Genomic DNA, 25,809 nt, shown 5'->3' on the forward strand with positions numbered 1-25,809 from the left:
AGCTTGTTATTGTTTCACTTCCTTTTAATATTGTAAATTCTGCCTTCAGTATTAAAATAGATTGTAAGGGAAGCATGGTACTTTTTCAGAACCAGTCTTTACCCTAAAAGTCATTTTTGTAAACAGAAGTATCTACTGATCTTTTGGAAGTATTGACATTTTTTGTAAATTCTGCATTGCATAATCATGGGAATGACTCTTTCTGTTTTCATATTGCAAGTCTTTTGTCAAAATTGTCACTTTGTGAGTGGAAATGTTTAAAAGTTCAAGAAAAGCAGTGGGCTGGAAAACAGTAGAAAAAGCACTAGAGGGCAAATAGAAGGGGTTTAATTTTTTTTTAGTTCTAAATTCCTGGTATTGCTGTGTTACTTTTCTGAATCAGTCATATATTACAGTTGGAGAAAAATTAAGCCAAGTGCTTTTGAAAGTAATCCCCCTACTCTCCACAAAATTTAAACCCTCTAATCAGAACAGCAGTTTAAACATTGTAAAGTTTACTGACTTAATCATAAAATGTTGCAATACAGTAGCAAATGCAATCAAGAACCAGGAAATACATCTGATTCCGTGGGAGAGCATGGGATATCAGATGCATTACTTCCTCCAAGAGAAATCTCCTACCTGAAAATATTTCTACATGTACTGGGTAAAAGCAGGTAAATTTAACAATAAATTGTGATTGCTGCATTCCCTGCAGAAAAGTTTATAAAATATCTGTGCAGTATTGAAGTTCTTTATAGAATCACAATATTCTCTCTTTTCTCCTATGAAAAAATTATTTTCCAGATTTTTTTACATCTCTTGCCTTTCTTAAAAGTCTGTCTGCATGACTTGCTTCTGAAGGTAGCACTTCAACCCTCAAAATCTTAAAACTGTGACCAATTGTATGGTTCATTGTGACTGTGACAATATTTGTTATTTCTCTTTGAGCCACTGCTTCTGAAGTCATGCGAAATTACGAGTTTTCAGCTTTCATTAAGCAATAAAAAAGAAGTTTCTGGCCCTTCATGGTCTGGAGAGAACAGCTTGGAAATGTGACTGGTAACAAGTGAAAAATCAGAAAGCAGGTCAATCTCTCAGATTGATTTTTCACCCAGCCTTATGTTTCTGTGGAGGGGAGTCTGACTCTCATCTTCTGCTAAGGCTGACAATACTGTCAATATTCAGTGATCTCTGGCAGTGTATTTTATCATGTGTATCATCAAGATCAGAGTTTCAAATTTTATCAAAGATAAAATTGTTGATAGACAAAGTGATGGTAGAAATATGGAAAAAAGTGAGTACTTTGAAAAGCAATTCTGCGTGTGTGTGAGAGCTTCTGTTTTAAAATGTGCCCTGAAAGTTCCTTTTCTTCTGGGTTATTTATCTCTATGTATGTGTGTGGTTGTACACACCACTGGTCTTGCAAGAGACAAACCTGCACAGTCCTGGATAAGGCTGTATGGACTTTAACTCAAGACCTTTGATTGCTCAGACACTTTGAGGTTCCTGTCCTTCAGCTTGGTTTCACATAATACATCCAAACTTGTCTCCTCCAGGCAGAAGAGAAGAGTACAGGGCAAAGTTTTGCTATAATTATAGATGTAATAAACCATTTTTATATTTCTTCAGGAGCAGTTAACTGAGAACACCCAAAAGCTTAGATCCAGCAATCTACTATTTTAAGATTGCCCAGAACAAGTTAATGTTAGGTTTAGTGCCTTGTAATTTAACTATGGAAGTGCGCCTAAAATTTTTAGATTGAGTGTTGCGGACCTTAAGAAGTTGCTTCTCTGTTTGTATTTATATTAAAGTGTGTTTAATAATTTGCTGTTAGGTGCACAAAACTACAGCTACAACCCCAGGTTAGCTAATAGTAGTTGACAGTGTCTTTGTTTTTTCTCTGGGCTTTAGGAAGAAGCCTTTTTTTTCTGGGTTTTAGAGATTCTGTACTGCAACCTTAGCCTGATGTCAATGAGATCCAGAGATCCAGCCAGGAGTTAAAAGAGCACTATCCCCTGCATGCACACACACACACACACACACACACACACACACACACACACACACACACACACACACTCTCACTCCAGAAGTACTGATGGGGCTGTTCTATTGCTCAAAGAGGGACTTGGGAAGCTGCTGCAGCCTCTGGAGCTGGGGTTTGTTGTGGGGGGCTGCTTAGAGGTAACCAGGACAAGACTGACTGTGGCCACCGGGCTTCAGGCTACAAACCAAAGTGGGCTAAAAACCTGAGCTTTCAGCTAAATCTAGAGGAAAACATCTGTCCATGGTGCAAGACTAATCTGATAGTTCCACCAGGAACAACCCTGCTTCAGCCCTGTCTTAAGAGGACTCAATCCTGCTCCTAGAGGAAGGATCCCACCTGTGGAAGGAAACAGCCCTGATACATCCATAGCTGTCTCACCTTATACAACAGAAGTGTGAGTTATCTAATAAATAATCACTGAATTGCATTTATTTGCACATGGGAAGAGAGCAGGAGAGACAGGGGAGCATTAACTGTTTTTTGTTGTAAATGGCACAGAAAGGTGAGTCATGCCTGAGCAGCTCATCCATGAGGCTGCTCCCAGTTTGATGTGGACATTTAACTGGTTTGAGCCAAGGGCTATCCCACAGCCAGCCTCCAGCTTTAAATTTAACTCTCCTGCTTGGAAACCTGCTTATCTGAAAGTGTCTTTCTACACAAGAGGCTGGACAGAGTGCATGACATAAACTTGCTTCATCTGCCTGTGGGTGCCTTTCAGACAGTGACATTGAAGAGGAAACTGGTTTCCACAGATCCAGAGAGGCAGAAACAAAATGGAAAGAATGAATGAACTCAGGATGAAGGCCTGAGTGTCTTTGACTACATCTTACCATATTAAGTAGGGAAGAGTTTATACCACTAAAAAACCAACCCAAAACCAAAACTTAAAAAAAATCCCCAAAGCAAACAAACAAAACCAAAACCAAAAAACCCCAAAGAAGAAGTAGAAGGAAACATGTTTAAGCAGCTAAGGTGAGTCAGCATACTGGAAGCTAATGCACATGACTGATGAGATTATCTGTAAATCTCTTTTTCCACTTTCCCCCTCTTTCCCTAAATTACAGTTTAATGACTCTGCTTTTTAAAGCTTGGTGCTTTCCTGAAGCCCAAAATCTCTCTCTGTCCTGCAGAGAGGTCAGCTCCCTTCTCCTGCAAGGCACAGAGCTACATGCCCATAGGCTGGGGGCACATTTTAAAGCCCCAAACACATGTTAAAGCCCATCTGCTAATTATTAGCTTCAGGAGAGAATAACTTTGATTTCACAGTAACTATTTTCAAGGCCATTTTTTAACCTTGCACAGGAAGGATATTCAGTACCTTCAATCATGAGTGTGTGTGAGAAGATAATACTGCAGGGCCTAGATTTGTAGCACGTGCTGAGGCACCAAATGCCAAGGATAACCACACTTCTAATTGAGAAGCGCCATCATTAATTCAGGTATCTCATGTAATTAAGGGTAATTAATAATCATCATTAGTTAAGGTATAAATTAGGTGGGGTAAATGCAGCAGTAAGGTTAGGCTCTGGTGGATCTGATTTCTCTGTGTAATGGAGGAAAGGAGTCTCTAGAAGTTCTCCAGCTCCCATCCAAAGATATCTGTAAGGTACCTTGCGCAGTTACCAATGCCTAAACCCCTCACAGACCCCTCACATCCCTAACTCAGGCTGCCAGTTCAGCATCTTTCACAATTGTTAATCTTTTACTAGGGAGGTGGGGAGCTGGGATTTTGGCTTTTTTTTCCTTGCTTTTTCAGAATAGCAGTGCTTGCTAGCATGGCTGGGAGCACATGCACTGGCAGGCCCGGTGTGCTAATCCCCATGGGATGCCCAGCTCCTCATTTCCTGAGTACATGCTGTTCATCAGCGTGGGCTGACTGTGATGCAACTCCAGCCAACACCCTCAGTGTTCACAGTCCTGACATAACTTGATTGCAGGAATGGCTAGAGCCAAATCTGCTTTAACTTTTCTCCTTCCTCATGTGCACTTCAGTTTTGTGCCTGTGATCCAAGTTTGTAAATTCAAACCACTGCTCAGGAGAGGAAGGTGTGGCTTTCTGCTTTGTTCCTCCAGATAGCCTTAAAACAGGAACGGGGAGAAGGCAAAGTTACTCTTCCTTTAAAGAAATGCACTAATTCAAAGCTAGGTACTTGCTAATGTTTATCAGCCCGTTCAAACAAAGCTCCTATGGCTGTCTTTATGTTTAGAACCTTCTTCCTGGGCACCAATGAAAATTTCCAGTGAGAGAAACCTAGTACCACATTATTAAGCCTTTAAATAAGGTGCTTAAATGAGTGGCCACACTTCTATAAGCCCTCAAATTTCACTAAAAATGTTTGAAACGGTGGTAGCTGCTGTAGGTTTAGCATTGTGTTAAACAAAAAAAACCAAAACCCAAGAACCACCACACCTTCCCTTTTCTTTGTGCCTGCAAGGCACAAAATGCTGGTTTCTGTTCACCTCCAAGCAAAGGGTAATAGTGGATGTTGTGTTACTCTAATCTCACTGATGACTATTTTTACAAAACAGGCTACAGTACACTTACTGGTACATGATGGAAGGGCATAAATAATTTAAATAACAGTTGTCAAAATAAATGAGCAAAGTGCATTTTGTGATAAATTACACTCGGTTTTTTAATGTGCTTCTCACTTAGTTGGAAAATTCAGTAATTTGCATTGGATCACCCAGTCCTTACAGTGAATTAGCAAGCCTCTACTCTCTTAGCCATAATTTTAACCTTAACTAGAAAGGAATTATTTAGTGTAACTTTGGCAAGGGTTCCTCCTTAATATTCTTTTACAGCCATAGCCTTGCAGTATAATGTAAGTTATGTATGTATCCCAGGGACTTGGATTTTAGAGCTGAAAGCTGACTGTGAACAGTAAAGAATTTCAGCTAGCATGAATATATAATTGTTCTAAATAGAATTTTAACAACAATTCATATCACTGACTGCTTCATTCCTTCCATTGGTATGCAGATGCCAACCAAATTCATAGTGGTTTAAGGAGTGTGTAATGGGAAGTTACATTTTAGATGTGCAATACCAACATTAATGTACACATAGAGCATACATTTTCCTAATTTGTCTACTTGTGTGTTTTTAGGTAAACATAAATGATGGACCTGTGTTGTCACCAGTCTATTGTTTAACATTTATTTTCAATTATGGGGTTGTTTTTTTCACTTCCTCTCTCCTGAAACTAAAGGAGGCTGACACAGTTGAGCATCTCTGCAAATCAGAAATTAAATCCTTTTTCACTGCCATTCTGTGGGTACCTATGCTGGATTTTGCTTTGAGACTGGCTTTAAAGAGAAAAAGTGGCAGACAACCTAAAAAAAAAAAGCAGTAGGTTTCAGGTGCACTAGTAACAACCAAAATACTTTTTAAAAGCATTTAGCTTGCATGGGCTAGATAGGGAGATGAGAATATGTTTTTAAATAAATCATCCCTGATTAAGTATTACTGTGAGTCCATCTATGTGTTACTCAGACAAAACAGAAGGACTTAAATAGAGACTTTCAGAGGTAAGTCTGGCATGCATCGTGACACACCAAGGATAAGCTGGAACAGTTAAAAAATATTTTTGTTTGCATCTGCTGACAAGGTGGGTGTACACAGTAATCAGTGCCAACACAGAGAGACAAGATAAAATTTGATATCCAGACAGATAGACAGGTGTCAATAAGAGGCAGATTTGATTGTCTGTACAAAGTGCAGTCTTCTGCCATAGCCCAGATGTCATGTTCAGAGCTATTTTTGTCCTTCTTCTGGACCTTCTGTCTTGGCCATCAGTGACTCGAATTGGGGCAAATCATCAGCATTAAAAAGACCTTTGTTTGAGGGAATAAAACTCTAGAAGTACAAAAGGAATATTCCCCAGTCTAGATATCCTACCTTGAAATTGAGTTTAATGTTTCTACTGGAATGAGATTGGCTGTTTACATGATTTGATTTCACATTCAATATTAAGTTTGCAGACAGTTCCAAATGTGTAACACGGGGAAAGAAACCAGCTTCTGGCTGCTCTCTAATGCTGCACAGTTACAGGGGATGCTTTTAGATCCCCCAGAGCTGCTGGAGAATTTGCTATATCCTCATTCATAGTGTCTGCATGTGTACTGATTCCTTGTGAAGGCTGATCTAGAACAGAGGCTAGACTGAGCTAAAGTAGATATTTATTAAAAGGCCTCAATGGGCACACCTTGGGCAGCACAAGAGCCCAGCCAGGGCTACAGCCAAGATGAACCCAAAATGGTCACAAAAAATGGATGACCAGTCACAGGGTCTGACACTTTTATAAGTTCTGGTCCATTTGCATATTGGAGTTAATTGTCCAGTGACAGCTTTAGCACATGAAGTCCCATCCTTCTTTTCTCTCTTCAGTCCACATTGTTTATGTTGGGCTCTCAGGATCCAAATCATTTGTCCTTGGGTCCCCAGCTAGAGAAGGAATTGTTTTGTCTCCCTGCTCTGTGAAGAGAGCTTACTATCCCCTAATATGAAGCCCAGTCCCACACACTAAAGCAGTACAGAATCTGAAAAATATAAAAGTCGAAACCTGAGGCAGCAGTACAAAGACAGTTCTGTGTGTTTGTCTTGTCCCTTACATTAAGCAAGTGCAATGACATGGGGAGATTGTGAGTCCAATATTAGAAAGTCTGAAAAACTAAGAGGATTGAGAGCTACTCTCTGTTTAGAATGGATGTGCTTCTGGGTGAAGAAAGCTCCATCAGTACCAGTCAGACTAGAATGAGGTAATTTGCTGTGCAGTCATAACAGGATGTGTAACTGCTGGCAGATAGCTGGTATCAGACCTTCCCAGATTTTTATGTAGAGAAAAGAGAAGTCCAGCAATCAAGGAACCTATATGGTATTAATGGGGAAACTGGTCAACAGGGCACAGCTTCTATTCCAGTCTTCCAAATCCTTTTTCTGGTCCTTAAAATCTCAAATAAAATGTTACCACAATTTATAGCCAGCACTAGAGTTAGCAGTGATTTATTATAACTGGTATTTAAGCAGGGTGTCTTGGTCATTCCCAACAAAGTCAGTAATTCTGCTTCCAGGCAGAGATACAAGCACCAAGCAGGCTACTATCAGAAACCACCATTTCAGGGAGACGGTTTTTCACCTTTGTAGTGGTTGTCATGGTCTTCAAAAGGCAAAGTTCCCAAACAAGTTCTGTCTCTCACAATAACTCCTATAAAACATTTTTAGAGTGTGCTATTACACATCAGTATGTAAGAATGGCACTGCGTTACTCAAAAAAATCTGTTCTGTGTGTCTTCAGATCCAGGCATTGAGCCTTGGTTAACTGGAATAATTTAGTTACTTTTTCCCCCTCAGCTCTGTAGATGCAGCACAGCTCACAGTTCATTTTCTCAAGGGTTAACTGAGATTATGGTTGGACAGGTCAGGCCATTGGATTAGATAATCACTGTAGGTCCCCCCCAACTGAACTATGCTTTCAGTGAAAACCTTGCTCTTCTGCATCACTAAATCAAATTTTGAGGTTCCATCTCTCTGCAGGTATGTCCCAGATTTCTTGGTGTTCCCACTGCAGCCAGCAGTAAGAATCTCCTGAGAGCAATCAGGTTTAGTGCTGGGGACCAGAGGCAGGGCCTGGCTCTGCACTGTGTAGACAGTCTGCAGACATAAATAGTTAACAGCAGGAGGTATCCAAAAATAGTTGAATGAATCTGGGCCACACTTTCATTTGCAAGACCTTTGCTGGTACAGCAGCCCAAAAATACCAAGTGTGGTAGGTAGACTTTGAGTTGCATGTCTTACATAATATAAGTAACTAATGTTGTGTAATGGGGAGCAGATATTTTAAACAATCAACTGCTATGACCTTTAGTGGTGCTTCTCTCCTGGACTTTGGTTTCAGAATTGATCCAGATCCCTACCTCAGATTTTAAAGACCATTTTGAGAGATCCAATTGAACTTTTGGCTGTCAGAACACCTTAGTTTTAGCAGAAAAGGTTATCAAACTTTCCAAAAACCTCTTAGAGGCTGCTGCAAAGGTTTTGGAAGCGGAGTGTCGGAATAGGGGGCTAAAACATGGTCTCAAAACAGTTTTTCATGTTGGATCAGGTGAACTGGAGTTGTGTAAGATATTAGCCACTCAGTCCTGAGCTGATATCCTGGTCACTTGTCCTGCAGGCAGTCTGCCCTGGCAATAGGGGTCATCTTCTTGAAAGGTCTTTGCAAATGATATCTTGGCATGGTGGTATGGATGAGTTACTGGGTTTGTAGAATGTAGGTATTTAGTCCTAATCACTTGTGGTTTTTTTATATATATGTAGTCATGATCGGTAGATCTTATGTGATATATATGTGTACATATGTATGTTTCTTGTGACATTTTAGCTAGAGATACTGTAGACATGTAGCCTATCTAGATTTTAGACACAGAACCTGTCTGTATTTTGCATTTATTGTGTAAAAGTGTTCTAAAAGTGCTGTGCATGCCTCTGAGCACCTCATGCTGTCACAGCAGAGATGATGGCTGTCTAATGATAGACACAGTGAACTCCTTTGTTCATGGGCAAATGAGTATGTGGTTGTGCAGTTGGTTTGTAAAGCACACCTGGATGAGCAGCACTTGATAGAAGCAAGATAATCACTGTTCATTAAAATTTGTTTTAAGGTCATGTACATATATAGACTTTCATTTCTGTGTATTCTACTCCAAATCAGTATCATTAATGAAACTGAATAATTTGCTGTTAGCTGGCAATGTGTTTTCTGAGTAGCTAATTTTAAATATTAGGACTGTAACTGCAGTGCATATTTTTCCCACATAGTTTCTTTAGAAATGGCATATGCCCCATTTGTCTAATCTCTACTTCTGTGGTTACAAAATAGCCAGGTTACATAAAAACAACTAATTACATATTTGCATATAATACTGCTGTGGCTCTGCAGAAGCCATTTTGGGCTGTTCAATGCTTACAATTTCTTTCATTGAAAGGGCTTGTTATTTCACCAGCAGCACTGCAGAGTTGTTCCAGTCTTTGCTTGGAAACATTTTTTATCATTCTACTCCAACCGCTGTAAATGAAATAAATAATATTTAGTAAAATAAGTAATAAAATACAATAAACCAAAGTACTGCTAATGTAGTTCTTTCTGCCATTTAAACCTATGGGATTTTTGTAAGTTGGATTTCAGAGTCTTTGGGCAGAAACCAGCCTTTATTTAAGTGTTTGAATAGCACAGTGGGACCCCAATTCATGGCTGTGCATTGACAAAGTAACACTACTAAAAATAGTTTGCAGAGTTGGGCCCTCCAGTAGCAAAAGAAAAGTCAGAGAATGCATAATTTGAAGAAATGCTCTGGCTGTTGCCAGTGGGTCTGCTGTCCCTATTGTTATTTAAAACCAGAATTAGCTGTGCCTGTTATCTACAGTACAGTCTATCCATTTGCAGCCTGCTGGCTTCATTCTTTATTACCTTTCTAAATCTAGTTTAAAATCTATGTTTTTTGAGAGACCATAGTCAGCATTTGGGGAGACACAAGCCAGGGCTCCACGTTCTGAAGACTCCTGAAGACTCAGAGGCTCTGCTGCTGCCCTGGCCATTCCTCCCACTCCCTGCCAGGACCACTGGAGCCATGGTGGGGCTCTGAGGCAGATCTGGGAAGTAAATTGGTTTAAAGCCTTGGTCTGGCTTTTCTGATGGGCTTGTTTCACAGGCCCCTTGTGTTGGGCCAGCAGGAGGGCAGTGGAGGAAGGGGAGGAAGGACTGGAGAACTGTCTCTGCCACTGAGTGATTCTTCACATGGAGCTGTGCTCCCAGCATTGTGTGCATGCTGGAAGCACAGCCATGGCCTTCAGCCCACAGAGGGAAGCCAAATCTCTTTCCATTGCTTTAAGGTGCAAAAAGAAAGCTGTTTTAGCAGTGAACAGAATGACTCCCATCAGGCACCCCCAAGGAACGCTGAATTTGCACACTCTTAACAGCAGAGACACCAAAATGCCATGAGGAGTTTGCATAGGTAGGGATATTCCCTGTCTTGGCATTGCATAAACCATGTTCTTTAGCATAAAAAGCTAGAGCACACATAAAAACTTGTTTTCTAGGAGAGAAGGGTAGCTATTGGATCACCTTTTTAAAATACCAGATTCAGAAGTCTTACCTCTTTACCAGTGATTTCACAGGTTATTTCCTGGTGAAATTCTTGAGACTGAATCAGAAGCAAAAAGGCTTTTTTAAAAGCTTTTTTTTTTTCTTTCTACATAAGGCCATTAGTATCTGCAAGAGGAAAATCTGGGTTGGATTTGTAGCAGTGGATTGAGAAGTGCTTACTGGAGTGGCCTGGTCTGTGTAACAGCAATGAACAATTGTCATATGCAATGAAGAAATAAATACCTTTTATCTGTGTCAGAAGATGTAATTTCCTGAGACATTAGGATGACTTTCTCATTTGGAATCTGGGCCCGGAGGTTAGACAAAAGTTCTTGTTGGCAGGCAGTGCCCAATGATCACAGAGAGTCTCCTGGATGCTCCACAAAGGCCACAGATACAGTAATCTCATGGGATTCTCTAACCAGAGAAAACTGGAAAAAACAGGGAGCCCTGAGCTGCAGCAGCATGTTGTAGTTACACCCTAGTGAGGTGAGATCATTTCTCTTTGTAATCTCAGAGTGGAAAGCAGAAGCTGAATGACAGTCTCATTAAGAAGCTGACATTTAACACATTTACAGCTTTCCCAGTTCCCATACCCTTCAGGACCAAATTCCAGAATCCTCAAACCTGAGACTTTTCCAGAAAAAAACTTTTTTATTAGTGGGGCAAACCGGCTGCTCCTGAACATCTCACACTGTTTTTCTGATAAGTTTTCTGTTCAGTTTTGCAGTCTCTGCAACACCACAGCTTCCTTTTTATGTCCATTTAGGCATTTTATGTGTACAGTGTGTAAATAGTGACTCTTCAGGAGCCTAGGGCATGGATCCTCCCAGCTGAACTCTTAGCCAACCAGTCCCAGAATCTATTTCTTCATGATTCACCCAGCCTTGTCCAGCCTTAGTGGGGATGAGTGCCAATAGAAAATCCTTGAAGGGTGTGTGTTTGAGGTGATGGAGAACAAGTTAAAAAATGGCTTAGCAGAAGATGTTCTGTTTGTGTTTACTGGGCAGTGTGTGATGGTGGCTGGGCTTGTGAGGCAAATCTGACAGTGTGGCTGCCTGAGCCAGGGGCCAGTGAGGCCCCTGAAGATGGCCATGCTCTCATGAATGCTGAGCACGTGTGGCTTGCTCCTCTCCACTGGCAGTGCCCTGTTTGCCATGGGGAGAGGGCACTGCAGAGCATCTGTTCTGCTGCACATCTACTGTGTTCACAGAGGCATGCCCTTAATTACCCTAAAGAGACAATTGCATGATGCAGATTGAAAATTCCAGACATATGGACATGCCAGAAGTTTTGTGTCTCCTGTGGGTGAGGCTTTAGAAATGTCTTGAGGGGTTACCAAAACTTGTTGCTATCCCAGATCTGCTTTTGAATGATGTGTCAGCACTTGTTTAAGGTAAATATTGAAAGATTTGTAGGCATCATCAGAGAAAATTTTCACAAGTAACTTGGAAATCAAAGTCTTGTTGACTTTAATAAGACTTTGGTGTGCAAATTACTTGGGGGTTTTTGAATATCTTGTCCATCTTCCTTCTAGCCAAAATCTGTTTTATGCTCCAGTGGCAAAAATCCTTCCTTCCCTTCTTCCTTCCTCAAAGCAAAAATTTAATTGGGATTCTTACTGTTCTGGCACTGAGGGAGAACTACCACAGCCCATTACATATTTTTCCCTGATTTTTGAGGCACGAAAATTTGTCTGCACATGAATTGTGATAAACTGTTTGGCCTGAGATAAAATGGTAGAACTTTTCCAGTTACAAGTGCTTGCCAACCTAATTTCCTACCACAGCTAAAATATTAAAGGTATTTAATAACAAACAAACCACTATTTTTGTTTACTCAAATTTTATTTACTTATATAAATTTCTCTTCATTTGTTCATATATTCCAAGTGGAAATGAAAAGAAATCAGTGGCAAATCGAAACAATTTGGCAGCATAGGCACAATAAATTATCTGGCTACAAAATGATACCAGTAGTGCTGAGTAAATAATTCCTCTACAAAACTTTAGTACTTTGTGGATTTTTTGCAGGAAACATCTCATTATCTCAGTTATGTGTATGAATTTGTAAGAAGATTATTTGGTGTGTAATTTCCTTGTCAAATTCCAATATCCAAGGCCTCAAAGGAATTTAGGGCTCTTATCCCTCACCAGAATCTATATTGTTCTTGATATCAGTAGAAATGTAAGCATGAAACGTGCTAATCCTGAACATTGTGGTACCTACACTTCACATGCTAATTGGAAATTGTAGCAATCAAATTAGGCACGAAGTTGCAATTCCTGTCCCCTCTTGTTTGCCATTTAATTGGTGGATAACTACTCTGAGCTCATCATTCAGCTTTCTAGGTAATCAGAGAAGAGAGGAGCTGCCAAGGAATCATTTATCCAATATGACAAGTAGGTAGGTGGGTCACTCTTGGAAGGGCCCTGTGTTTCTCCACTGCTTGTGGAAGAAGCTCAGATAGCAGTGTAGGCTGGTTGCCTCTCTAGGACAGGGGAAATGAGTTTGTTCAGCCACCACACAAACTTCAGAGCCAAGTGAGCTGGGGCTCTGCACAGCAAATTGCTTCTCATAGCTCAGCACAGGCAGGGATGGACTCTGTGTTTTGTATTTATCTGGGGTTCCAGTCTGCAATTATGTGTGGAAATACCCAGCTGGCTTTAATCAGACTATCTGCAGAAGTTAATCATCTCAGAAATCCACATAAGCTTTATTTATTTACATCTCTAACCTTAAAGACAAGATTCCAGGTGGCAGAGAGATATGCTGTATGTCTTTTTTTATGCTGTTCCAGTTTGTGCAGAACAATTATGTATTTATTTAACTAGACAGCAAAGGGAAGTCTAGTGATATGGCAGATAAAGCCTTTGCCTTAACCACTGAGATGCTGCTCTGCTGCATATTTCACTTTCTTGCATCCATCAGTGAGTACTGTTATGTTCTACAAGCAAAGAATCTGAATGAAGAATGAAAGTCCTTTTCCTGATACGACATTTAACCCCAAATCCTTATCTTTAAGGTGTAGCAGTGCCTTTCTGTCTGACATCTAAAGGTCAGTTTCTACCTGGTAGTGAATTATTTTCTGCCACCAAGTACATTGGTCCCATCCTTGATTTACACTGGGCATGCTCTGCTGCAGCACCTGAGAGTGTGTCCCAGCCCTGGGAGCTGGATGCCAGCCTGGCCAGTGATGGTGGCACATGAGGGTGAGGATGGGCAGTGATCATCTTCCTGGGCCTGGGCTTCCTTGGGAAGGCAGGCAGGGCAATGTGGAGAATTCCAGCAGGTCCTGCAAACTGTCCCACAGGACATGGTTGACACCACTTTGTTTGGCCAAGGTACAGATTACACAGCATTTTGCTTGGGATGGCAGCAGCCACACACAGCATCATCTCCACAGCATATGGTGTGGTCTGTCACCATTTGTATCCATTTCTGTGCAATCGTCTTTTCAGGACCATGTGCGGGATTCAAAAAGAGACAGAAGAATATGCAGGTGCTTTGGATAGCCTCCAAATTAAAATGATAGGAAATGGTCAAATTAGAGTAAAGCACAACTTGCAGCCAGTCAAATAATCCCTGTGCTGAACAGGAACTCCCCAAAACCCTGAAAGACTGCATAGCTCATGCACTCTGAACACTGGCCTGCTTTGTTTTATACAGTCAGTCAGGTTTCCATGACTGACTTCTCTGCTTGGCTCTGTGGTCAGTACAGCCCACATAATTTCAGTACTTAGACTTCATGCATGACTTGAGAACTTCTTTGATGCAAACTGCCCATCCTTTGTTTATCAAGCCCTTCTGCCAAGGCAGCATTATTAGTATTTAGGATCTCCTTTGGAATATGTCCAGATACAGTCTTAATAATCACCTAGGGGACTCTTCAACTGTGGTAACTCATTTTGATCACTGTAGTTCACTTTCCAGCTGTTCAGACAGAGACATGAAGCCCAATGTGCAGAGGGAGAGCCCTCTCTGTTGCCTTGACACAGCATCAGTCATGGGGTAGAAGAGGATCCCTGCCTTGGATAGAACCTGCCCTCATTGCAGCTCTCCCTGAGCTTGGTCCTGCAGCTGGGAGAAGGAGACCAGGTGCCTTCTATTTGATTTTATTTTTAAAACAGTAGTGGCATATGCAACATGCTAATTGTTGTCCAGACCTTTCTGGGGATGCCTAGCAAGACTTGGTCACAATTGCTGGGATTCATAAAATTATGAATCGTCCCTGGCTGGACGATTTATTTCAAGACTAGAGCTTTGCACCTTGGCTAAGGCAACTTTGCAAGATAGGTCTTTGTGTATTGGGTGTTCTGGCATTGATATTGATAATAATACCCTGTATACTTCAGTGTGTGTGGCGAATGATGAACAAAATGGTCCGAGAAGTTTTTGTCATACAAGAGAGAGAATTAGGAAGTAGAAGCACAGAGAGTGTTCGAAATCTCACAGAGGTAGTAGACGAAGGTGTAGACATAGAAGAAAGTTTTGAATTAAGACCCTAGAATCGACCAGAGTTTTTTGAACGACTTGTAACTATTGTCAAGCGTGATTCATATCTCTTTCAAAGACTGAGCCTTCACAGCATTAAGTTGCTGTGCTGTAACATAGCAATGCTTAGGATCAGCGCGAATAGGCCTCCAGCAGATAGTAAGCAGAAATTTTATAGTAGAGCCATGAAACACAAGTAGTAAACGACAAGAAAATGAAAGTTTCTTTTTGAGTCAACAGAGAGGGGGAATTGCTGGGATTCATAAAATTAGAGGGTTTTGAGAAAGTGGTTAAAAAGGCAGGCCTCAGACAGCAGACTTGTGAACATTGCTAATACAGTGAAAAGTTTTCTCAGCAGTAGAGCAGACCTGAGAAATAGCACAATAGACTTTTGTAATGTGTCTTCATAGGTTGCAACAAGGTTATTTAATGTATATCTTTAGAAGGTTAGCATGAATGAATCTCTGTGCTTTGTCTCTCATGAACGAGCCATTGTGTTAGAAAATAAGTCTCTATTGTGTTAACTACCATTACGTGTGTTTCATATGATTAGATAGAATTTTTGTCAATATGTGTTGCTCTATGTGTGATTGGCTGAAACCTAGGCTGAGATGGCTTTATGCTGTGCTGTAATGCAACACCCCCTTGGCATTCCCTATGGATCAGAGAGCTGTTAACATAATCTGTCTCCATTGTCCTAACAATGTACTGAGACTGATGTGTTGAATAAACAGCTCATGACACTGGTTCAGATTTGCCCCGTCTGGTTTGTGAATGTATATAGCTGCCGTGACAACAATCAGATTGATGAGGCTAAAATAGCAGCTGCTTTTTTCCTGTACAACCCAGTGGTTGTGGAGGGCCATGATGGATTCTTAACATTGAACATTGAAGGTCCAGCAACTTCATTTTCAGATGACAATCAGTAAAGTACTCTTTTGAGATAAAATGAGGCTTTGGGCCAGATTAGGAGAGGCATCATTGGCATTCTGGAGTATGTATTCCAGAAGCTCCTCAAACCCCCTTTCTCAGAGCCCCACATGGCTCTGACAGCCTGAAGCACTTGTTGCTGGAGCCAGGAGCTGGGCAGACAGCACCAGTGCAGCCTTGTAACTCTCTTTGTACTGAACTAGGAGCTGTAAAATAAGGCCATGTCTTCTCACTGAGGTATTTTGAAATTCAGGCCCTCTTTGGTGACATGTTTAGACACTGTGTCCATGGGAATAGCAGTAATTATTTTCCAGATGGAGGTTGGACATTGTGCATTAAATGAGATGGTGGGGCACATGCTGAACTGCAAGAGTAAAGCAAGCACCAAATGGTACCAAAATGCTCTTTGTCTGCATTCTGTCTGTCTGGTGCTCAGAACAGTGCAAGGGTCCTGGTGAAAACAGTGATAACACAATGTGATAATACAGGTAAAGGGTATATATTGATTAATTCATGCAAAAAGCTAAACAAATTTATTTGTTCAGCTAACTAAGGAGTGGGGACTGGTTTTGTAGGTTTCATGAGGCATTTTTGTTTTATTGTGTGGTAAATGTGTGTGTGCATGTGTGCAGTCCTTTGGTGGTTTTTGTAGGTATAATTTCCCTTTTTGCTTGGGTAATCACAGAAAGAAAATTTTCATTTCAGGGAATCTCACAGTGAATATCTCCCTAAAGGTGGATAGTTGGTTCCACCTATTAATCCTGCATAAGCTCTGCATAACCACTGAGGGAGTTGTAGCTCCAGAAAGTTTCCAAACCCCTTTTGCTATAATACTTCAATTTTTCCAGTGAAATCTTTAGTTTCATCTGATTGTGTTTCTTAACTTAATGTATATTTCATTGAGAATCCTAAATCAAGTAATAGGACAATATAATGCACAGAACTGATAATGCACAGAATAATTCCCAAATGCTGCTGCATGCATCTGAGCAGGGTAGGCTTGAAAGTGTGCTGTAGAATCTGCAGAATAAATGCAAATTCAGGTTCCAGTTGGTGATCAGGGCAGCCACCAAACCTCTGGGGGCTGTGTGGTTAAGCAGCTTACATGCATGCTGAAGTACCACTAAAGGCTGTGTCTTCTTGGAGTTCACTGAGTCTGTGCAGCTCCTGGAGATTCATTTTAAAGCCCATTCTCTGGAGGTGAAAGCAGTAGATGTGCAAAGGCTCACAGTGCAGTGCAAATGGCTGCACAGAGCCACAGCCTGGGAGTGCCACTCATCTGGGACAGGGACAGCCTTGTCACTTCCTGCAGAGCACCCAGAACAACCTGGGGAGACCAAGAACTGATTACAGCCTGGCAGAGAGAGAGATGCATGATAAGGCATAAAGTCAGCAATCTCATATGCATTTTCAGTTTCAGACAGCACCAGATAAGACTATTGGACTCCTTAGGCATCACATTCCTTTAAATCTTTGCTTGCTACAATTTGAGTTTCTTGGACAGAATGCTTCAGGACAGCCAGTTCACTGAGCACAGTAATAGATAGGGAGGTTGCAGTAGGTCAGGTGACTTCTTTGAAAGAGCCCATAAGCATTAAGGAAGCAGTTGCATATAATTTTTCAAAATATTTTAACTGCTTGTTACTCAAGGATATCATCATAATCTGTTGAATGCAAGTAAGTGCTTTTCTCTTTTCTTTGAATGTTTGCAGCAGCAGGTGGGTGGTGGGGTGTATGAAGCATCTTGAGTTGAGATGAATGAACCACTTTGAAAGAAGAAAGAATCTCTCCTGGGATTTTTCCTGATTTTTGAACCAAACTTCTAAGCTTGGGAAATTTTCACAAGCTGGGCTGGTTAGGCACAGGCATAGAAAGGACATAATTTCTTGGGACAGAAATTTTTGAGACAGAGATTTTTGTCCTGAGATTTTCAGATTACACTGTAAAATCAAGTTCAGAAGATGTAAAAGTCTTTTAAGATATTTTTCAAAACAAGGCTAGAGTGTGAGCTTAAGCACTTTAGAGAGTTGTCCACCAAGAACTCTGATTTTTGAAGGAAAGGGCAAAGAACCAAAATTCCTGCATAAATCATCTGTACACAGAATCAATGTGTGTCCTCATTTTGTTTAACCTAGTAAAGTTGCTGAGAGATTTGCTTTGGTAAGGAAGCTGGGGTTGTGTGTGACTCATGAAGAGACTCTTGGCTAATCTGACTATTTGAGGGCTTTGAATAGCTTAGCAAAACACATTTTGGACAACTACATTTTCAACCCATTCTGTGTGAACCAACTGTGTTCCACAGAGCAGCTGCAATAACCTCTGACTAATTGTCTTTTCAGAAGGTTACCTGCTGAGAGCATCTGCCACGACACCCATTCTCCCAGAAATGTTTCATCTCAGAAGTGCCTGATGCAGGCTGGAGAGCCCAGCACCACAGGCAGGAAGGGAGTTATCTCTTGAGACACAACACAGATGATGGGATTTGCCTGACCTTGTTGAATGTTCATCATCTGTTTTAAAACTCTGAGCATCCTGTCTAAACTGCTTTGGAAGGCTCCCTGAAGCCTTCCTTGAGCTGAGATGTGCTGTTGATCTGGACAGCACATCTGGGACTGAGCCAGGATCCCACACACCCTCGTACTCACCATGCAGGCTGTGCCAAGCTGTGCTCCAGCTGCCCCCTCCAAGCCCTTGTCTGGGCCTGGGACACTCAGGGAGCAGTGCAGCAATACATAAATAACACCAAGGAATTTATTGCTTGTTAATGCCATTCTCTTCCCCAGATCTCATGCAGGAATATTTATTCAGGAGCATATTTGTGGTGATGGTATCAACAGATATTAAAGCTCTATCCAGGAGGATTAAGAGTACCTGCTTATGGGAGCAAGTTGTCCAGAAGAAGAAAAAGAAACCTTGAATTTATCCTTGCAGAAATAGCAATTTATATGTCAGCAGCTGTTTGTTTTAAGGACTCTGCTCTTGGAGTCTTGTGATGATACATCAATGTCCCCGATCATTTCAACAAAAAATGTCTTGTTTCATGGTTGGGTTTTATAGTTAATGACAAACATGTCTTAACTGTCCCCTGAAAAGTAGGTGTGAAGGGAAGACAGCATTTGATTCAATGTATTTTTGGCTTTTACAGTTATTTTGCATGGACTCATTAAAGAGTATCAAATGCTTGGGATTAGGATTAGCATAGGATTACTATGTTGGATGCTCTAGGTGTTGTGCTCACAGACCCACTTTTTCTGTCAAAAGTGCTCCAAAATCAAAATCTTGGTTTCTTGCTTGGCAACCAAATTAAAAAATCAAAGCAAGAAGATACTTCCTTCCTTTCCTCCTGGGTGTTTTTCCACCATTTGACAATTGCACTTGACAACATTAAATTACCTTCAAGACTGTATCAACTACTAGATTTAGTAATGAGGGGAAAGTCAGGCAAGTCAGACCAAGACATGATTGGTTGAGAATCAAAACAAAATTGGCACTTTTATCAAAAAGCATCCACGTGTCTGTATTCTCTTGGCTGCTGGGTGTTGCATTCAGTCCCTAGTGTTTAGCAGAGGCTGCAGGGCTGTGGCACTGTCTGAGCCCTGAGGCCTGACCTGCAGCCTGTGCTGATGAGAGGAGGGGTCAGGGTGGATGGAGAGGGCTGGGGCCCTGCTTTGCCTCCCTCTGGCTGCTGGCTCCAGCTGGCTCCACACAGGCAATGGTTGGAGGCAACCTTGGATCTCTGGCACTGCCGACTCTGGTTATCAGCGGCCTGTTACCAAAGGAGGATGTGCAGCAGCAGCTGCCTTTACCTGCAGGTTACAAGAACCAGAAGTGCTGTTCTCCACCCAGAGCAGGAGTGGGATGGCTTTGTCATAGAGTCAAACCAAATGCAGGTACAACTTCATTGGTAAAGTACAGGGTAAAGTGGTTCCTGTCCCTGCCAAGGCTGCCCATGGCAGCCCTTCCCAGCCCCTGCCAGTTCTCCTTCCACCATGGTGGCTCACTGGGATCAGCAGCAGCTCCCCAAGAAGGAACTTTCCTTTTACATGAACTGCCATGAGCCTTAGAGAGACGCCTCCTTCTCTCACACCTCAGTGCTAATAATAATTCAGTGCACAGTAAAGAAAAGGATAAATCTATGAGTGGGCTGCCAGGCATTTTCTTCTATCAGTGTCCAGAACTCTTCAATGGTAGTGGTATCTGTTGGGGGCCCCAGAGCTGGACACACACAACATCTGGAGTGCTGTGTCCAGCTGTGGAGTCCCCAATACAAGCAGGACATGGACCTGTTGGAATGAGTTCAGATGAGTCCAGAATCACTCAGTTGATCATGGGGCTGAAACACCTTCCCATGAAGACAGGCTGAGCTGGGGCTGTTCAGCCTGGCAAGGAAGAGGCTCCAGGGAGAGCTTATAGCACCTTCCCCTTACCTTAAAGGGGGCTACAGTGAGCCTAGAGAGAGAATTTCCACAATGGTGTGACAGGACAAGGAGCCTTACCCTGAAAGGTTTAGATAAGGTTTAGGAAGGTGTTCTGTACTGTGAGGGGGGTGAGGCCCTGGCAGGGTTGCCCAGAAAAGCTGGGGATGCCCCATCTGGGGCAGGGTCCAAGACCAGGCTGGAGGGGGCTCTGATCCAGTGGAAGGCTCCCTGCCCATGGCAGGGGGGTTGAAGCTAGGTGGTCTTCAAGGTCCCTCCCATCCCCAATAACTGGACAGTTTCATGAACTCTAGTTAATAGCAAGATGAAGCAAGTCTGCAGTAATATACAGCATATTAAAATGTCTCAAGTGACATGAGACACATGAAGTGAATTACCTATGTCCTTTCTAACACAGAAAAAATACTTGTAAATGAAGCCAAATGCAGTTTTTCACAGACTCCAATGAATAGATGGTAGAAAGATGTTTGGAAATAGACATTTTTCATTATAATCCTGTGTTTGAAATGTGCTGACTTTAGAAATTTTGTATAAAATTAGTTCCAGGAGAGTAAACCTAGCAAAGATAATGGATGCTTGTTTTCTTTATCAGAATCCCTCAATTATGGAAATGTGGCAAATAGGTAATACCTCTAGGTTGAGTTGAATTAACATGTGTTCAAAATGAATCTAAAATGTGTCCCTTTCTCAGACAAAAATCACACAGCACAGATACTCAAAAACTGAAATACATCTCTGGCTTTGAAATGATAGTTGTTTTTCTGCATCAGCTTCTTGAAAATGTCATGTGAGATTAGATCTGTTCACTGTTGCGTTGGTAAGCATATACACCCCCTGCAAAGGGCTGTCTTTGTTTACTGTCTCAGGCTGGGTTTTCAAAGGCAACTGCTCATTTGTGATACCTTTTATAAAGATCTTTACTTTCAGTAAACACTGGATATGAACTGTTACAAAACCAGGGTCCTTAGAGGAGCCTCCAGCTGGGCACGAAAAATGATGCAGGTAATGAGGAAGAATAAATGCTTCTAAAACCCTGTCCTCAAAAGACAAAGTGAGAAGAAACAGGCTAGATGACCACTAAAGCCTGAGTTTGCTTGCTCTAATTGCAGAGCTTGACAGAGCTACTACTGTCTGCTTGCTCAGTGTTGGCAGCTGTGTCCAGACCCTCTGATGGCTCAGAGTGCTTTGCTCCCTCTGTGGGGTGGATGGAGCTCAGGTTGGCATCAGTTGCATTTCTCCTCATTCATGGGTTTCTGTCTGAAGGGCCAGCTGGCTCATTTCAAACTGAAGTACAAGGACAAGCTAATGACTGAGACAATGGGGATGATTGGGGAATTTCAGCATGAGTGCAGTCCTGAGGCCTGACCTGATGTAATTAGCTAGTTTGCCCATTTTATTTTAGTCCTCCAGCTCTGTGGCTAAGCAAGGTATTTTCCATTGCTTGGGAGAGCTTTTGAAATTTTCCTTTCTTTGCAGCAGATGAGCTCAAAGAAAGAGAGATGGGTCTTTGTGAGACAGGCTTATCTCCACTGATGCTACACAGATGGGAGACACCCTCTAATTCACCTGAAATCAAATACTTTTGAGATTAAGTACCTGTTTGCTCTCTCCAATTTTAAAACCTCCCCATAGATTTGCCCTTTGTCTTCAAAATTGCTTATGTCACCATTGCTTTCTTTTCTCTCTTGGGGGATGCAGTCAGTTGTATCTGTATCTGTCTACACCAGCTGAAGGCTCAGAACCTTCCTGTATGTTCTTCCATGGTGTGAAACCAGTTGCTGGGTCTGAAATGTGCACCTTTCTCAGGCCACTGCTGATGTGGGCATCTCATGTAGTAGATGACAGTAGGTGGTGTTGGGAACATTGCCCTAGAGAACCTGGAGGATAACAGCAAAGCAGCTATAAAAACAGAAATCAGAGTAGCACTGTAATCAGGTAAATGTGCCCACATAAGGAGGGAAATAATTAAGGAAGCTGGTTTTTACTGTTCCTCTATTTCATAGGGCATGTTTACACTCAGGGGTCAAGTGCTCATGGCAGGGAGTGGGTGGATTTTTTTAAGTCTTGTGCAATGCCTACTGATTTATCATCCCATCCTTTCTCTGCTCAATCAGACCTTCATGTCCATTGCTACAGGAGCTTGGGGTTGGTAGAGGCAAATATGGGCAAAGTGACAGCTTGGCAGAGCCAGTCAGCCCACAGCCCACAGAGAGGAGCCTACCAGGAATGATTTTGAAGGAGTGAGAAGCAGGAATCCACTGCCAGCTGAGTTTCAGCTGATGTGAATGCTGCCTTGGCAGCATCAGTATCCTGTTAGCTTCACAGTTGGGAGCCTGGTCCCAAAACCCCAACAGTGCAGCTCATCCCACACCTACAGATACATGCTTTCATGAACTAAGCAGGATGTCACCTGGAAAGGGTGCAAAGCCCATCCTGATGAGTCCCATCCCAGCACTGCCGTGGTCAGAGATCTGGTCCATAAAACAGGTGATGAGTGAGGGCTGGGTGATGGACACAGCTGCATCCCAAAACATTTTAGTGGTGGCCTTGGCAGTGCTGGGTTAACACTTTTACTCAATGATCAAAAAGGCCTTTTCCTACCTAAACGATTCTGTGATTCCATGAAATAATATGGTGAACTTGTCTCTGCATGGGTTCTCAGCCCCAGAAGCTTGAGCCTGTGATGAGTTTACAGGCATTTATGTGCTGCACCCTGAATTAACAACTGACTGTTGCACTCATCTCCTGTTCAGAAAGGCAGAACAAGGAGCACAAATCTCCTTCAGAAAATGTACAAGCTTAAAAATATTTGGGTTGGAAGAGGCTTCAGGAGATGGTTCCAGTAAACTCTGCTCGAAGTAGGGCCACATCAGGTTGTGTGGGGACTCATCTGGTTGAGCTGCAGATTTCTGTGTAGGTGGAGGTCCCACAGCCTGGTCAGGAACTTGGTCCTAAAGGTAACCACCTCACTTGGAAGAGTTTTTTCCTTGCATCTAACTGGAATATCTCTTATTGCTTCTGGTGTGCGTTGCCTCTTGTCCTTTTGCTGTGCTTCTTAAGACAAGTTTGGGTGAAGGGGAAGTTACAAGTGACCTCCACTGTGGTGTGATGGCTGCACACCTCTGCAAGGGCTTTCAGAGCAGCCCCCAGCTCTGAGTGTGCTATACTGCTTAGCAGGGGAAAGAGAAACTCTGAAACCTCCTCATTATCTTATGGGGTCTGAAGGGGGGAAGGATAGGGGTGAGCTGTTTTCACACCTATGCACCAATGGCCAGTTCTCACCATCTTAGCCAGCAGAAAGGGTGTGGGAACAGCAAATACTACTTGGGTGTTTGGCAGAGCCTTTCCAGCTTTTGGCCATCAAGCCTTCAGTAGTTAATGGAAATCCAACCAAACAGAAGAGCCCTGCTCTCTGGGACTCAGACTACAGGAAGAATAAGCTGTGCTTTCACATGAGGCAATAAAATTCAAGTAGGATTTGTTAAATCATGCAAATGATTTCTGGTCTGCACTTTATCTAAGGAATGGATTAAGAGTTTTTTGATTGGTGAGTAAAGTTGATTTTAAAAAGTTCTAGGGTCACAATATATATTCTACAAGTACATTTACTAAGCTCAAACCTGACTTTTTTCATTTTAGTTGAAATCATTATAATTTCTTTGCTCTGTTCTATACTCACAGTCTGGTTTTGGATTTCTGTTTTGTTTCTCACAGCCCCAGCAGAGAGCTCTCCATAAACATTTCCAGCCTCTAAAGCTGCTGTCCTGCCACTTGATATGAAAGTGAACTTTCCTTCATGAAAAAAACCACAATAAATGGCGCTGCCAGAAGATGACCATGGAGGATTGAAGAAAAACTTGAAGTAAAATCAGCCTACTCAGCTGATACATTCTGGGGAGACCTGGTTTGCTGTGGAGTAAATATGTGGTGCAAAATATCCAAAATATCTAATTTGTTGAAAATGGTCATTGACAGACCTTTAGCTGGAAAATTTCTTCCAGTCTTCATCACTGTGCATAACTTTTGAGTTCCCTTTAGGGGACTGTCTATGCCCTTCACTAGAAGTCCTGTTTTAGCATGGCAACTACTGGATTCTTTTATTATGTATGCAGATGGCATGATGTTTTAGGAAAAACTTACAACAATTCTCCAATCTCAGTGGATATGTTCACAATATTACACCCTGATAGGAATGTAAACGTCTTGTATGTGTTAGTTTTGCAGTCTAATGGTATTCTGTTAAACAATATCAGCACTTCATATGTGCTTTTCTCACAGAACTAGCACAGTCCATATATATATAATGGTCCTTTTTTAAAATACTGAGGATATGTTTCAGTGTTTGTGCTGAGACTGCATCCAAACTAAGCCCAGTACTAGCATCCCTTCACTGGTTCACAGTAGGTTGTGTAGATAGATTTGCACGTGGCAGAGATGTGACTTCTTTTATCAAGACTGAGAGAAAAGCTGTCACAGAGGTAGCCAAAACCAGGGTAGTTTGAAGGAGCTGTAGGATACTGTGTCTGCTCTCCCTCTCACCCACCAAATGTCAAAGGGTCCTGTTGTTGGTGTGCCAGTGTGTTTTCTAACTCAGCAAGGGAGAGGCAAGGGAGAGCCTTTCTCAGACATGTATGTGACCCTGGGTTTGGTCTGCAATAAAACCAGAATAAACTGGAAGAATTCAGGTTCTTTATGCTGGCCACCACTTATGTTTTGGGCAGGGCTGGGAAATTGTAGTCCAAACCAAACTCTCTAAAAAGGTAAAGTGTAAGACTATACTTCTAGGGAGCAAGACACTCCCTTTGGAGAGGGCAGATTTCTTCATTAACTTTTTCCACTTTCTACTCAAAACAGTATTTTGGTAGGAACTGGGAATAAGCAAATGGCTCCAATAAGCCTTTCAATATACTGTAGCAGGCTCATGACTGTTGCATTCAATCTGAACGTTGTTTTTTGTTCAGTCTCTGAATGGCTGACCTCATCACTGGTTGTATCACAGCTGGCTGTGGTGCTGTTTCTTCCATGGGGACTCAGTGGAATTTTTGTCTGTCCCTTACATCAGGACCTTCTCAACACACTCTTTATAATGAACTGATGTCACCAACATTCTGAGGGGGCTTACCTCTTTGTTCCTTCTTCCTTTAAAATCAAAGGTAGCTTTTTTGTGTACTTAAAGACTGTCACTCTCTCCAGCCTGATAGAGTAGAGTTGCTGTTAGCGTTAATTCCAAACTGTGCATGAGACAATGCTGTGTGAAGGTGCAGTGATGGAGAGAATGTGCAGTTAGAGAAAGTCACAGGCACCTTTCTGGAGGAAGCTCCTGTGTTATAATTCTTAAAAATTGTTGTGCAGTTCATTGCTAGAGAATGGAAGGTCAACCACTGAGGGTGTACAACAAACAGATAATTATCTTCAGGGTTTAATTTTTTTTAAGATGGTTATGGGCTTAGGTTTCAGCTCTCCACCCATCTCAGATTCAGCATAGTGGATACTTCTATAGCACTCAGTGCAAAAGCAAAATATTTTTACTGGTGACAAAGATTTTCAGAAGTTGCTAGTGATTTTTAATGGTTTGGGTCTTTCCATGGATTCTCAAATGGAGCTCCCGAGAATTACAGAGTAGTAATCTTCTACATTCTCTTTCTGAAAATCCTGGTCCCTAATTTCAAATTAATTGCTGTAAAAATTCTCCTTAAAACATAAGGATCTTTGCCAATTGCAACATTTGCACTTTTTAGAGCTTTTCATAGGGTTGCAGGTTGGAATCTGATACCAATAG

The 25,809-nt window shown here is 41.9% G+C and overlaps 1 protein-coding gene across 2 annotated transcripts in view; it reads left to right on the plus strand.

The window, feature by feature from the left end:
- Positions 1-24,723, plus strand: part of SAMD12 (sterile alpha motif domain containing 12) — a 167,667-nt gene extending 142,944 nt beyond the window's left edge. For both annotated transcript variants that reach the window (XM_059484240.1, XM_059484151.1), the window contains exon 5: positions 23,745-24,723. In XM_059484240.1, the coding sequence (XP_059340223.1) occupies positions 23,745-23,767 (23 nt within the window). In that variant the 3' untranslated portion in view covers positions 23,768-24,723. The remainder of the gene's footprint in view (positions 1-23,744) is intronic.
- The last annotated feature ends 1,086 nt before the right edge of the window (positions 24,724-25,809 follow it).

This window comes from Ammospiza nelsoni, chromosome 1, assembly GCF_027579445.1.
Source record: "Ammospiza nelsoni isolate bAmmNel1 chromosome 1, bAmmNel1.pri, whole genome shotgun sequence".
Classification (NCBI taxonomy): domain Eukaryota; kingdom Metazoa; phylum Chordata; class Aves; order Passeriformes; family Passerellidae; genus Ammospiza; species Ammospiza nelsoni.